The sequence below is a fragment of the Bos javanicus genome, chromosome 5 (genome assembly GCF_032452875.1).
Source record: "Bos javanicus breed banteng chromosome 5, ARS-OSU_banteng_1.0, whole genome shotgun sequence".
Classification (NCBI taxonomy): domain Eukaryota; kingdom Metazoa; phylum Chordata; class Mammalia; order Artiodactyla; family Bovidae; genus Bos; species Bos javanicus.
The window spans coordinates 10316075-10331748 of NC_083872.1; the positions used below are offsets into that span (position 1 = coordinate 10316075).

At 40.0% G+C, this 15674-nt stretch overlaps 1 protein-coding gene across 1 annotated transcript in view; it reads left to right on the plus strand.

The window, feature by feature from the left end:
- Positions 1–15674, plus strand: part of OTOGL (otogelin like) — a 183013-nt gene that overhangs the window by 58232 nt on the left and 109107 nt on the right. The window contains exons 20-23 of the mRNA XM_061415623.1: positions 2109–2274; positions 3055–3129; positions 5629–5681; positions 7808–7970. Coding sequence (XP_061271607.1) covers positions 2109–2274; positions 3055–3129; positions 5629–5681; positions 7808–7970 — 457 coding nt within the window. The remainder of the gene's footprint in view (positions 1–2108; positions 2275–3054; positions 3130–5628; positions 5682–7807; positions 7971–15674) is intronic.

Genomic DNA, 15674 nt, shown 5'->3' on the forward strand with positions numbered 1-15674 from the left:
TCTGTCATTGTTTCCATTGTTTCCCCATCTATATGCCATGAAGTGATGGGACCTGATGTCATTATCTTCATTTTTTGAGTGTTGAGTTTTAAGCCAACTTTTTGATCTTCTCTTTCACCTTCATCAAGAGGCTCTTCTGTTCTTCTTCACTTGCTGCCATACGGTGGTGTAACCTGCATATCTGAGGTTATTGATATTTCTCCTAGCAATCTTGATTCCAGCTTGTGCTTCATCCAGCCCAGCATTTCAAATGATGCACTCTATATAGAAGTTAAATAAGCAGGGTGACAATATACAACCTTGACATACTCCTTTCCCTATTTGGAACCAGTCGGTTGTTCCATGTCCAGTTCTAACTGTTGCTTCTTGACCTGCATACAGGTTTCTCAGGAGGCAGGTCAGGTGGTCTCGTATTCCCATCTCTTAAAGAATTTTCCACAGTTGATTGTGATCCACACAGTCAAAGGCTTTGGTGTAGTCAATAACGCAGAAGTAGATGTTTTTCCAGAACTCTCTTGCTTTTTCCATGATCCAGAGGATGTTGGCAATTTGATCTCTGGTTCCTCTGCCTTTTCTAAAACCAGCTTGAACATCTGGAAGTTCATGGTTCACATATTGTTGAAGCCTGGCTTGGAGGATTTTGAGCACTACTTTGCTAGCCTGTGAAATGAGTACAATTGTGTGGTAGTTTGAACATTCTTTGGCATTGCCTTTCTTTGGGATTGGAATGAAAACTGACCTTTTCCAGTCCTGTGGCCAATGCTGAGTTTTCCAGATTTGCTGGCATATTGAGTGCAGCACTTTCACAGCATCATCTTTTAGGATTTGAAGTAGCTCAACTGGAATTCCATCACCTCCGCTAGTTTTGTTCATAGTGATGCTTCGTAAGGCCCACTTGACTTTGCAGTCCAGGATGTCTGCTCTAGGTGAGTAATAACACCATCATGGTTATCTTGGTCATGAAGATATTTTTTGTATAGTTTCTGTGTGTTCTTGCCACCTCTTCTTAATATCTTCTGCTTCTGTTAGGTCCATACCATTTCTGTCCTTAATTGTGCCCATCTTTATATGAATTGTTTCCTTGGTATCTCTAGTTTTCTTGAAGAGTTCTCTAATCTTTCCCATTCTATTGTTCCTCTATTTCTTTGCACTGATCACTAAGGAAGGCTTTCTTATCTTCCTTGCTATTCTCTGGAACCATTAGCTTATTCCAAAAAAAGTTTGCTGACCTCTGCTGTAGTCCATCTTTTCAGCTGAGTTAGATGATTTTTTTGGAGGCATCGGTTAAGAGCCTATCAGTTCCTTGCCTTGAGAAGGACCAACTTTCATTTTCCATTTCCTTAAGAGTTAAATATAAAGTCGAAAATCACTTTGACCCACCCTCGCTTTCTCTACTTCAAGTTTTGGATTTTTTTTCTCTCTTTACCGCTGTCATCCAAAGAAGTTATCTTCCATTCCCCTCCACCCCAGCTTTTTTTTTCTCACAAGAGCAGTTGTACGATTAACATTATTTCAGTTGTTTTTCCCAGCATTTCTGAGGTGTCTGTGCAAGTGTGTTTTTAGAATATTTTAGTTTGCCTACTTTAATCAATTCAGTTTTTTTCTAAAAAGAAATTGGAAGGATTTAGCCAAAGATATAGACATGATTTAATAGGCAAAAAACAGGATCTGTGAGCATAGATCAATAAAATCAAGTTTTGTGTTACTTGTAGATGACAAAGCTTACTTAGGATTAAATAACATCATAAAGAAGATGATGCCAACATAGCGGTAAACAAGTTTAAAATGTGAGGACAGTAGGTTTATTTAGACGGATAAAATTCTTTAAATATATCAAGAAAATTATAGCACAGGCTGTAAAAGAATGATATGAAATGTCACACTTAAATATAGTTCACATAGAAATTTTATTCCTCTCTGGTTAAACTTCTATTGAGGCAAAGAGTTGCTTGCTTATTTATTTATGTTATAGCAGTCGGTAGTGTCCTCGGTTTACTGGTGTGGCAGACCTTCTGCTTTGGTGATCTGTGTCTATCGTGGACTCGTCTCCCAGCACACCGTGCTCTGGCCTGCGTGCTCTCTCTCAGTTGCTGCTTCTCCGTCCTCAGGGGTGGTGTGTCAGAAAGGCATGATGTACCATCACTGCTCTTCCTTCTGCCGCCGCTCCTGCGTCTCCCTCTCCGCCCCAGAGCAGTGCAACGATGACTGTGCGGAAGGCTGCAACTGTCCTGAAGGCAAATACTATGAAGACACGCTGAGCTTTTGTGTTCCCATGTACGTCCCAGAAATGTGTTGACAGCATCCAGTTTTTAACCTCTTGTCTCCCTTACAGGATAAAGGGGCTGCCATGCCTGTTTCTTTTCTCCCCGTCTTTTTTTAAAAAAATCTAATCGACTCAGAACCATAAGTTTTTTTCCACTATTAAATGTCAGTTTTTCCGTAAAATAAGTGGGCATATATGCAAGGATCTGCTTGTGAGTTGTTTCTTTAATATTTCTTAATATCCTTACTCTTATGTATTTATTTGTTAACCCTGTACGTACTCACAAATCGCTGCAGAAAGAGCTAAGGAATCTGATGAGTCACCCGAAGTTCATTCCCACGTGCTTTTGCCGTATCAATAATAATAGCAAGGTTTATGTTTCTCTGTCATGTGGCAAATTGTAGTAGCAGGATTGTAATGTCTCTCAGCATTCAGAAATTTCTCAAATCTCACATGACATAAAGACTTTGTTGTCTACATAGAGTTACATGATAGATTGGTTGTATTTCTCTGAAGTGCCTCCAGGGACATTTTTGTGAGAGAGACAACATAGTCTGTACTGTGACGAAACAATACAGAGTATGAGTTTTGGGAAACAAAATCTAAAGCTGCACAAGATTTCACATTTGTTTAACAGAATTGCATGGAATTTTGTGCAGTAATGTTATTGCTAGACTGTGCCTTAAAAGTACCAATACAGCATGTGGTCTGCTTGAATTTCAGTGTTTTTTTTTTTTTCTTAAATATATCCTATTTTGTTAACTTAATCTTTTTTTTTTTTCCCCTTACAGATTTCACTGCCGGTGTCATTACAGAGGCAGTATTTACCAACCCGGAGAGCTCATCCCAACACCCTCAGGCTTATGGTAGATTTCAGTAACGGTGATTGTTCTTGACAAATGACATGGAGTAATGTAAATTCTTAACCAAATCCATAAATTGAAATATGACATCCGTAATTTGAAAACTACAGATAACCTTAATATATAAACTTTTAAACCATATGTGTGACATTTATATATATGTAACCCAAATATATACATATATACATATGTTCATTAAACCACACACTCACATATATATATATATATTTCATTTCAACGTGAATGCCTTAATCTTGTGCTCATAACTGCAGAAAAGAGCTATGAGTTAAAGTGTCAGACAGTGAAATGGAATGCCTCTGATCAGTTCTCAATAGTTAAGGGTGAGATGGCTCTCCCCTTAGTTCTCAAATAATAGTTAAGGGTGAGATGAATGGTCAGATGCTGTAAGTTACTGAGGCGTTTTAGTTTTGTGGCTTATCCATTGGCTCAGAAAATGCAGTTTCAAATTGGAATTCACCATGTCACCCTCTGGAGTCAGAGTGTTGCCTCCCAAAGGACAGCCATTCTAGTGAGAAAATGCTTATTCATAAGAAAACACTCCTTCGAGTTGTAAACTGTTAAAAATGTAGACATGTCCATGCAGCAGTCCTCGTAGATCTATATCCAACTCCTAACCTCCTTTTAGTTGCACCATAGAACCCACAGATAAGAACAGACGTAAGAGGGTAGTAATAATAAGCATTGCAATAATCATATCTGCCCTTTCCTGTGCACTTTCTGTAGTCCTGGTATCACTCTACGAGTTTTACATCTATTAAAACACCCATCACTCTAACCCTAAGAGGCAGGTACAGTTGCTGCAGCCCCCGTGTGCAGGTGAGGGAATGAGGCACAGACAGTTAAGCACCTTGGTAACAAAGCCAGGATTCGTTCCTGGACAGCCTGGCTCTGCAGTGCTTGCTCTGTTGTCTGTTTTGCTTTGCAGCTTATTTTGTATCCTGGCAGAATATTGTTTATGCACAGTTTGTATTTACTGCTATGTGCATCTCCCTTCCTTTCCCTCGGTCGAGATGCAAAGGCAACCAGCTCTTGGCTCTGTCTACAGCAGGTTGTGCTATTAGCCAGAGTTTCCCAAGCACAAATCTGGGAGCCGTCTTTGACTCTCTCCTCCTCTTCAACACCCCTACCCAGTACACTGCCAATGACTTTAGATTTTATTTTTTCCATGCAGTTGGAATCCATTTCCTCCTTTCTGTCACCACTGTCTTAGCAATGCCTCTCAACATCTCTTCCCTGGACGTTTCTACTTGATCTTCTTGTCTTTAGTTTTGTCTCCTTCCATCCTACCAAGATGCTATATTGTTCTTAAACTTAACATAATTGAATTTAAGTAAACTTGCAAAAACAAAGGAACCTTCCCACCTCAGTGAGAAAAAAAAATTCCATTTGTCCCATGGTCTCATTTGCCATTCCTCTTAAAAAGCCCGTGTCCCAGAATCAGTATGATATGAAAGGCCTGGTTCTGTGACCTGAGATCCCTGTGTCTCGGTCCCTCTCTGCCGTTCGCAGTGTGAGTCATATTTCTGAGGGTCATCCTAGTGTTAGATGAGGAAGAAGCATATTTTTTGTATGACATGGCCCTTCTCTGTTAGTCAGCTTCTTCATCTGGGCTCAAATATAGAAAACATGATCTAGTCCAGAGCTCGAGGCAAAACTGTTTATGTTGGGCTTATTGAGAATTGGTGTAAAAATCTTTCCTTATCATGATAACTCCTTAAGTGATTTTCACAATTCATATTGCCTGAATTTGGTTTTTGCCTTATGCCCTGACTTTGGAACTCAGGTTTTAAGATGTGACCCCACTGTCTCTTCTGCGCTGCTGCCAGAATGACTTTCCTAGAATTCAAACCAACAATATAACATCTCTGTTTAAGGTCTTTAGTGACTCACTTCAGGGATAAAGTCTTAGTGTCCTAATAGAAGCTGGTCTTTGACACTTTGCTGAAGGCCTCTCCGGTTACGTTGCATAGAAAGCTATTCCACCCCTACATCTTCACTCAGTGTGACAACATTCCTACTTTATCTATATTGTAACCTCCATGCTGTCTTCAAAATTTTGCAGACTTTATCTTCTTTGACTGCCCTAATGTCAATTGCTAACAGATTTTGAAACATTGTTATGTGCTTTACTTGTATTAATATATCTTAAACATTTGTATGTTTCATGTCACACTGGCTCAGTTATTTATTTGTACGTCTTTCTCTCCTACTGGAACGTAGTAGGCGCTTGGGTAAAGACTAAGAATTTTGGTCATTGAATTCTCCATGCTAATCACAGTGCCTCACACAGATACACAGATTTTGATAAAAATCTGTTGAACTGAAATAGCTCTCTTCAAATCAGTTCTAAACCAATAACTTATTTACAAAAACTTCTGGGAAAAAAATCTTTTTTGTCAATTCTTGCATGTTATATTGTTTTTTAAACAGAAAAGTCTTGAGGTTTGTTTCATGAATTAACTATCTGTTTACTTCTACTAGCCAGTGTTCGAATGGGACTGTGAAATGTGATGAATTAGCAACGCCCTCTACTGGTAAGATCTAGATAGATGTTTTTCTTAGAGAGGAGGCTCTAGTACCGTCCCTACTCTTAGGGCAGAAGTTATGAATTCATCACAGCCCCCCTTGCGAATGCACATGGAGGAATAGCCTTAGGAATGCTTTTCTACATGGTGCTCTGGTGCTTCCTAACTTTTTCACCTCCAGAATTATAATATTTGTTGGACAGTGTGGGGTGAACATGTAAGGCTGCTTAGGGCAGAGCTGATCAACCAGGGAGGCTGCCTGATGCTCCCTATCCCAGCACCACCTCAGGTCTGCCAAACGCTTTCGGGATATGTATCCAGGCACCTGTTGGAAGTCACTTGTGCAACAGCAGTTGGGAAACCCTACTCCAGATCAGCAATTCTTAAATTCCGAATGTACACACAAAAACCCTAGGGATTTTGTTAAAATATTGATTCTGATTCAGTAGGTCAGGGTGATGCCTGCAACATTTCTGTTGATGGCCAAAGTGATGCTAATGATACGGCGTTCAGGGCTACATTTTAAGTAGCAAAGCTTTAGGACTAGCCATCAATTATCAATGGTATGTAAAATGACATCGACTGCCACCTCTTTTGAAAATATATTATGATTGCATATCATTCCTGAAGATCATATATGTTAGGAGACCCTTTATATTACTTATTTTTCACCACACAGAAAGCCTCAAATTTATGGTCACTGGGGAGAAATTCTAGGCAAATACTAAACAAAGCTACCTTCTGTTGATTTTAATGGGTAGCAAGAGTGTAGGCTGATAAAACCAACTGTGAGCTGTTGCTTTGTTATTTATTTGCACAGTTATAAATTTTCTAAATTAGCTTTGAGTTAATTATATGCCCTTGATTCAGTGTATCAGGATTCAGGCTGTCTAGGGCTTATTTACGGAGAAGACAATGGCAACCCACTCCAGTACTCTTGCCTGGAAAATCCCATGGATGGAGGAGCCTGGTGGGCTGCAGTCCATGGAGTCGCTAAGAGTCGGACATGACTGAGCGACTTCACTTTCACTTTTCACTTTCATGCATTGGAGAAGGAAATGGCAACCCACTCGAGTGTTCTTGCCTGGAGAATCCCAGGGACGGGGGAGCCTGGTGCGCTGCCATCTGTGGGGTCGCACAGAGTCGGACACGACTGAAGCAACTTAGCAGCTGCAGCAGCAGCAGGGCTTATTTACAGGGTATGTTCATGGACTGCACACATAGTTGGAAGCTGTTGGGCCCTCCCGCCCTTGACTCATTTGCATTGGGTGGCTCAATATTGAGGAAAAGGAAGCCCAGGTGGCCAGGCTTCTCGCAGAGGAATCCCCAAGATTCCTTTTGGCCCCACATAAGAAGTGGTAATCCCTCTGAACTCAAAAGCTTTCTGGAGCAATATGTAGCCCCTGTAATTATGCCCATTTTCTGCACTTCCACATTATAGTGAAAGGAGTTAGTCACTCAGTCATGTCTGACTCCTAGTGGCCCCATGCACTGTAGCCTGCCAGGCTCCTCTGTCCATGGAATTCTCCAGGCAAGAATACTGCATAGAATACAAGGGGGTAGCCATGCCCCCTCCAGGGGATCTTGAGACACAGGGACCCCAGGTTCGATCCCGGGCTCCCTGGGTCTCCTGCATTGCAGGCAGATCCTTTACCATCTGAGCCACCAGGAAGGAGTTACATAAACAGTGACTCAGGGATGAAGCAAGACCTAAAAGTATCACATGTTTATTGTAAACACATAGCTTTGTAAAAGTTTAAACGTATGGTACTGTCAGTCTTCAAAAAATGATAATATATGTTTAGATTAATCACAATACCCTGTTTCTTGATTTCAGGAAGGTATATACTAGTTGTTTAGTTGTTTTCTTATGGAAGGCAGCTAAAGTTTTCAAACTCAAAATAGATTTTGGAAATTTAGGTAATTAAAGGAAATCTGGCTAGAGAATGGTTTAAGCTCATGAACCAAACATCACAGAGTAAAATCAGTTATTACTGGGGTCATCAGTAATTACTGGTAAAATATATTGTGTTCCGTAGTTAATTGAGTTTTAATGACAAATGCATGTAAATATGATTATGTGTATGGAGCAAATACAAAGTTAAACATATTTTGTCTGTGCCTTGTTCCTGAAGTTCACATCTGCCCTGAGGGAAAACAGTATTTCGACTGTAGGTTTCCTGACCCTCAATTACCAGCCGGTGGTATAAACTGTGAAACGACATGTGCAAATTTGGCTATGAACTTCACTTGCGCCCCATCGTCACCCTGCATAAGTGGCTGTGTTTGTGCTCCAGGGTAAGCACATTATTTTCCTTGATAATACAGAATGTTTAGGATTTGATAGAAAACACAAGAGCACTTAGAACATTCTTTATAGAAATAGCTAAAATTGTGTTCTGATTGGTGGTTAGCTCTGAACTGGTAACTAGATTACTGCTGTAGGTATTTGTCTGTGCTTATGGGACATATCACTTTCATGCATTGGAGAAGGCAATGGCGCCCCACTCCAGTACCCTTGCCTGGAAAATCCCATAGACGGAGGAGCCTGGTAGGCTACAGTCCATGGGGTCGCTAAAAGTCGGACACGACTGAGGGACTTCACTTTCACTTTTCACTTTCATGCATTGGAGAAGGAAATGGCAACCCACTCCAGTGTTCTTGCCTGGAGAATCCCAGGGACGGGGGAGCCTGGTGGGCTGCCATCTATGGGGTCACACAGAGTTGGACACGACTGAAGTGACTTAGCAGCAGCAGCAGCAGCATGGGACATATTACATATGTGTGAGATGCATGCCACATAGAACACATGACTAAATAATGTCACAATATGTTGTGTACATGATATAATTAATGCAGTGAATTGAGGGGAGCACTCATTTCAGGATGGACTTAGCATTTATCCCCGATCCAACTGTGATTTTGGGAAAATGACAGTGAGCCACTTTGCATTCAAAATACTGGAACTGCATTTCTTTTGTATATACTTTTTTTAATTAATTAATTTATTTATTTTAATTGGAGGCTAATTACTTTACAATATTGTACTGGTTTTTGCCATACATTGACATGAATCAGTCACAGGTGTACATGTGTCCCCCATCCGGAACCCCCATCTCACCTCCCTCCCTATCCCATCCCTCTGGTTTGTCCCAGTGCACCGGGTTTGAGTGCCCTGTTTCATGCATCAAACTTGGACTGGTGATCTAGTTCATATATGATAATATACATGTTTCAATGCTATTCTCTTCTCTCAAATCATCCCACCCTTGCCTTTTATCACAGAGTCCAAAAGTCTGTTCTTTATATCTGTATCTCTTTTGCTGTCTCACATATAGGGTCATCATTACCATCTTTCTAAATTCCATATATATACATTAATATACTGTATTGGTGTTTTTCTTTATGACTTACTTCACTCTATATAATAGGCTCTGCTGCTGCTAAGTCACTTCAGTCGTGTCCGACTCCGTACAACCCCACAGACGGCAGCCCACCAGGCTCCCCCATCCCTGGGATTCTCCAGGCAAGAACACTGGAGTGGGTTACCATGTCCTCCAATGCATGAAAGTGAAAAGTGAAAGTGAAGTCACTCAGTCATGTCTGACTCTTAGGGACCCCATGGACTGCAGCTCACCAGGCTCCTCTGTCCATGGATTTTCCAGGCAAGAGTACTGGAGCAGGGTGCCATTGCCTTCTCCTATATAATAGGCTCTAGTTTCATCCAACTCATTAGAACTGATTCAAATGTGTTCTTTTTAATAGCTGAGTAATATTCCATAATGTATAGGTACCACAGCTTTCTTATCCATTCGTCTGCCAATGGACATCTAGGTTGTTTCCATGTCCTGGCTATTATAAACAGTGCTGCGATGAACATTGACATACACATGTCTCTTTCAGTTTTGATTTCCTCGGTGTGTGTGCCCAGCAGTGGTAGTGCTGGGTCATATGGCAGTTCTATTTCCAGTTTTTTTAAGGAATCTCCACACTGTTCTCCATAGTTTCTGTCCTAGTTTGCATTCCCACCAACAGTGTAAGAAGGTTCCCTTTTCTCCACACCCTCTCCAGCATTTATTGTTTGTAGACTTTTTGATAGCAGCCATTCTGACTGGTGTGAGATGGTACCTCATTGTGGTTTTGATTTGCATGTCTCTGATAATGAGTGATGTTGATCTTTTCATGGGTTTGTTAGCTGTATGTCTTCTTTGGAGAAATGTCTGTTTAGTTCTTTGGCCCATTGTTTGATTGAGTCATTTATTTTTCTGGTATTGAGCTGCATGAGCTGCTTGTATATTTTTGAGATTAATTCTATGTCAGTTGCTTCATTTGCTATTATTTTCTCCCATTTTGAAAGCTATCCTTTTCACCTTGCTTATAGTTTCCTTCATTGTGCAAAAACTTTTAAGTTTAATCAGGTCCCATTTGTTTATTTTTGCTTCTATTTCCATTACTCCAGGAGGTGGGTCATAGAGGATCCTGCTGTGATTTATGTCAGAGAATGTTTTACTTATGCTTTCCTCTAGGAGTTTTGTAGTTTCTGGTCTTACATTTAGATCTTTAGTCCATTTTGAGTTTATTTTTGTGTATGGTGTTAGAAAGTGTTCTAGTTTCATTATTTTACACGTGGTTGACCAGTTTCCCCAGCACCACTTCTTAAAGAGATTGTCTTTTCTCCATTGTGTATTCTTGCCTCCTTTGTCAAAGATGAGGTGTCCATAGGTGCATGGATTTATCTCTGGGCTTTCTGTTTTGTTCCATTGATCTATATTTCTGTCTTTGTGCCAGTACCATACTGTCTTGATGACTGTAGCTTTGTAATATAGTCTGAAGTCAGGCAGGTTGATTCCTCCAGTTCCATTCTTCTTTCTCAAGATTGCTTTGGCTATTCGGGGTTTTTTGTATGTCCACACAAATTGTGAAATTATTTGTTCTAGTTCTCTGAAAAATACCACGGGAAGCTTGATAGGGATTGCACTGAATATATAGATTGCTTTGGGTGGTATACTCATTTTCACTATGTTGCTTCTTCTGATCCATGAACATGTTATATTTCTCCATCTATTTGTGTCATCTTTGATTTCTTTCATCAGTGTTTTATGGTTTTCTATATATAGGTTTTTTGTTTCTTTAGGTAGATTTATTCCTAATATTTTATTCTTTTTGTCACAGTGGTGAATGGAATTGTTTCCTTAATTTCTCTTTCTGTTTTCTCATTGTTAGTGTATAGGAATGCAAAGGATTTCTGTGTATCAATTTTATATCCTGAATTTACTATATTCATTGATTAGGTCTAGTAATTTTCTGGTGGTGTCTTTAGGGTTTTCTGGCCACCTCATGTGAAGTGTTGACTCATTGGAAAAGACCCTGATGCTGGGAGGGATTGGGGGGCAGGAGGAGAAGGGGACAACAGAGGATGAGATGGCTGGATGGCATCACTGCCTCGATGCACATGCGTCTGGGTGAACTCCGGGAGTTGGTGATGGACAGGGAGGGCTGGTGTGCTGCGATTCATGGGGTCGCAGAGTCGGACATGACTGAGCAACTGAACTGAACTGAACTGATATAGAGGATAATGTCATCTGCAAACAGTGAGAGTTTTACTTCTTCGTTTCCAATCTGGATTCCGTTTATTTCTTTTTTTTTTCTCTGACTGCTGTGGCTAAAACTTCTAAAACTATGTTGAATAGTAGTAGTGAGAATGGGCACCCTTGTCTTGTTCCTGACTTTAGGGGAAATGCTTTCAATTTTTCACCATTGAGGATAATGTTTGCTGTTGGTTTGTCATATATGGCTTTTATTATGTTGAGGTCTGTTCCTTCTATTCCTGCTTTCTGGAGGGTTTTTATCACAAATGGATGTTGAATTTTATAAAAGGCTTTCACTGCATCTATTGAGATAATCACATTATTTTTATCTTTCAATTTGTTAATGTTGTGTATCACATTGATTGATTTGTGAATACTGAAGAATCCTTGCATCCCTGGAATAAAATCCACTTGGTCATGATGAGTCAGTTCTTTGCATTAGGTGGCCAAAGTACTGGAGTTTCAGCTTCAATGTCAGTCCTTCCAAGGAATATTAAGGACTGATTTCCTTTAGGATGGACTGGTTGGATCTCCTTGCAGTCCAAGGGACTCTCAAGAGTCTTCTCCAAAACCACAGTTCGAAAGCATCAATTCTTCAGTGCTCAGCTTTCTTTATAGTTGAACTCTCACATCCATACATGACTACTGGAAAAACCATAGCTTTGACTAGACCAACCTTTGTTGGCAAAGTAATGTCTCTGCTTTTTAATACGCTGTCTATGTTTGTCATAGCTTTTCTTCTAAAGAGCAAGCGTCTTTTAATTTCATGACTTCAGTCAGCATCTGCAGTGATTTTGGAGTCCCCAAAAAGAAAGTCTGTCACTGTTTCCATTGTTTCCCCATCTGTTTGCCATGAAGTGATGGGACCAGATGCCATGATCTTAGTTTTCTGAATGTTGAGTTTTAAGCCAACTTTTTCATATCCTCTTTCACTTTCATCAAGAGGCTCTTTAGTTCTTCTTCACTTTCTGCCATAAGGGTGGTGTCATCTGCATCTCTGAGGTTATTGATATTTCTCCCAGCAATCTTGATTCCAGCTTGTGCTTCATCCAGCCTGGCATTTCTCATGATATACTCTGCATGTAAGTTAAATAAGCAGGGTGACAATATACAGCTTTGATGTACTCCTTTTCCTATTTGGAACCAGTCTGTTGCTGAACATGTCCAGTTCTAACTGTTGCTTCCTGACCTGTATACAGGTTTCTCAAGAGGCAAGTCAAGTGGTCTGGTATTCCCATCTCTTGAAGAATTTTCCATAGTTTGTTGTGGTACACACAGTCAAAGGCTTTGGCATAGTCATTAAAGCAGAAGCAGATATTTTTCTGGAACTCTTTTGCTGTTTCGTTGATCCAGTGGATGTTGGCTATTTGATCTCTGGTTCCTCTGCCTTTTCTAAATCCAGCTTGAACATCTGGAAGTTCACGGTTCATGTACTGTTGAAGCCTGGCTTGGAGAATTTTGAGCATTACTTTACTAGCATGTGAGATGAGTGCAATTGTGTGGTAGTTTGAACATTCTTTGGCATTGCCTTTATTTGGGATTAGAATAAACCGACCTTTTCCAGTCCTGTGGCCACTGCTGAGTTTTCCAAATTTGCTGACATATTGAGTGCAGCACTTTCACAGCATTGTCTTTTAGGATTTGAAATAGCTCAACTGGAATTCCATCACCTCCACTAGCTTTGTTCATAGTGATGCTTCCTAAGGTCCACTTGACTTCACATTCCAGGATGTCTTGCTGTAGGTTGGTGATCACACCATCATGATGATCTGGGTCATGAAGAACTTTTTGTATAGTTCTTCTGTGTATTCTGGACACCTCTTCTTAATCTCTTCTGCTTCTTTTAGGTCCATACCATTTCTGTCCTTTATTGTGCCCATCTTTGCATGAAATGTTCCCTTTGTATCTCTAATTTTCTTGAAGAGATCTCTAGTCTTTTCCATTCTATTGTTTTCCTCTATTTCTTTGCATTGATCACTGAGAAAGGCTTTCTTATCCCTCCTTGCTATTCGTTGGAACTCTGCATTCAAATGGGTATATCTTTCCCTTTCTCCTTTCCCTTTTACTTCTCTATTCACAGCTATTTGTAAGGACTTCTCAGGCAAACATTTTGCCTTTTTGTATTTCTTTTCCTTGGGATGACATCTAATCTTACCACACTGTGATCAGAAAAGATGCTTGAAATGATTTCAATTTTTTTGAATTTACCAAGGCTAGAGTTATGGCCCAGGATGTGATCTATCCTGGAGAATGCTCTGTGTGCACTTGAGAAAAAGGTGTAATTCATTGTTTTGGGGTGAAATGTCCTATAGATATCATTTAAGTCTAACTGGTCCATTGTATCATTTAAAGTTTGTGTTTCCTTGCTAATTTTCTGTTTGGATGATCTATCCATAGGTGTGACTGAGGTATTAAAGTCCCACACTATTATTGTGTTATTGTTAATTTCCCTTTCATACTTGTTAGCATTTGCCTTACATATTACAGTGCTCCTATATTGGGTGCATATAGTTATATGTTCTTGGATTGATCCTTTGATCATTATATAGTGTCCTTCTTTGTCTCTTTTCACTGCCTTTACTTTGAAATAATTAAAATTCATTTTATCTGATGTGAGTATTGCTACTCCTGCTTTCTTTTGGTCTCCATTTGCATGAAATATCTTTTTCCAGCCCTTCACTTTCCGTCTGTATGTGTCTCTTGTTTTGAGGTGGGTCTCTTGTAGACAGCATATATTGAGGTCTTGTTTTGTATCCATTCAGCCAGTCTTTGTCTTTTGGTTGGGCAGTCAATCCATTTACATTTAAGGTAATTATTGATAAGTGTGATCCCATTGCCATTTACTTTGCTGTTTTGGGTTTGAGTTTATAAACCTTTTCTGTGTTTCATGTCTAGAGAAGATCCTTTAGCATTTGTTGAAGAGCTGATTTGGTGGTGCTAAATTCTCTCAGCTTTTGTTTGTCTGTAAAGCTTTTGATTTCTCCTTCATATTTGATTGAGATCCTTGCTGGGTATAGTAATCTGGGTTGTAGGTTTTTCTCTTTCATCACTTTAAGTATGTCCTGCCATTCCCTTCTGGCCTGAATAGTTTCCACTGAAAGATCAGCTGTTATCCTTATGGGAATCCCCTTGTGTGTTATTTGTTGCTTTTCCCTTGCTGCTTTTAATATTTGCTGTTTGTGTTTGATTTTCATTAATTTGATTAATATGTGTCTTGGGGTGTTTTGCCTTGGGTTTATCCTGTTTGGGACTCTCTGTGTTTCTTGGATTTGTGTGGCTATTTCCTTCCTCATTTTAGGGAAGTTTTCAAATATTATCTCCTCAAGTATTTTCTCATGGCCTTTCTTTTTGTCTTCTTCTTCTGGGACTCCTATGATTTGAATGTTGGGGCATTTAACATTGTCCCAGAGATCTCTGAGGTTGTCCTCATTTCTTTTAATTCTTTTTCCTCTCTGCTTCTTTTATTTCCACCATCCTATTTTCCACCTCACTTAGCCTATCTTCTGCCTCGGTTATTCTACTGTTGGTTCTCTCCAGAGTGCTTTTAATCTCAGTTATTGCATTATTCATTATTGATTAACTCTTTTTTAATTTCTTCTAGGTCCTTGTTAAACATTTCTTGCATCTTCTCAATCCTTGTCTCCAGTCTATTTATCTGTAACTCCATTTTGTTTTCAAGATATTGGGTCATTCTTCCTATCATTATTCTGAATTCTTTTTCAGGTAGACTCCCTATCTCCTCCTCTTGTTTGGTTTGGGTGGGCACTTATCATGTTCCTTTACCTGCTGAATATTTCTCTGCCTTTTCATTTTGTTTAGATTGCTGTGTTTGGGATGGCCTTTCTGTAGGCTGAAAATTTGTGGTTCCTCTTTATTGCCAAGGTTTTTCCCTGTGGGTGGGGTTGGACTAGTGTCTTGTCAAGGTTTCCTGGTTAGGGAAGCTTGCATCGGTGTTCTGGTGGTTGGAGTTGGATCTCTTCTCTCTGGAGTGCAATGAAGTGTCTAGTAGAGAGTTTTGAGGTGTCTGTGGGTTTGGCATGACTTTGGGCAGCCTATACTTTAATGCTCAGGGCTGTATTGCTGTGTTGCTAGAGATTAGTGTGGTATGTCTTGCTCTGGAACTTGTTGGTTCTTGGGTGGAACTTGGTTTCAGTGTAGGTATGGAGGCTTTTGGATGAGCTCTTGTCAGTTAATGTTCCTTGGAATCAGGAGTTTTCTGGTGTTCTCAGGTTTTGGACTTAAGCCTCCTGCCTCTGGCTTTCAGTCTTATTTTTACAGTAGCCTCAAGACTTCTCCATCCATACAGCACAGATGATAAAACATCTAGGTTAATGGTGAAAAGATTCTCCACAGTGAGGGACACCCAGAGAGGTTTACAGAATTACATGGAGAAGAGAAAAGGGAGGAGGGAGAT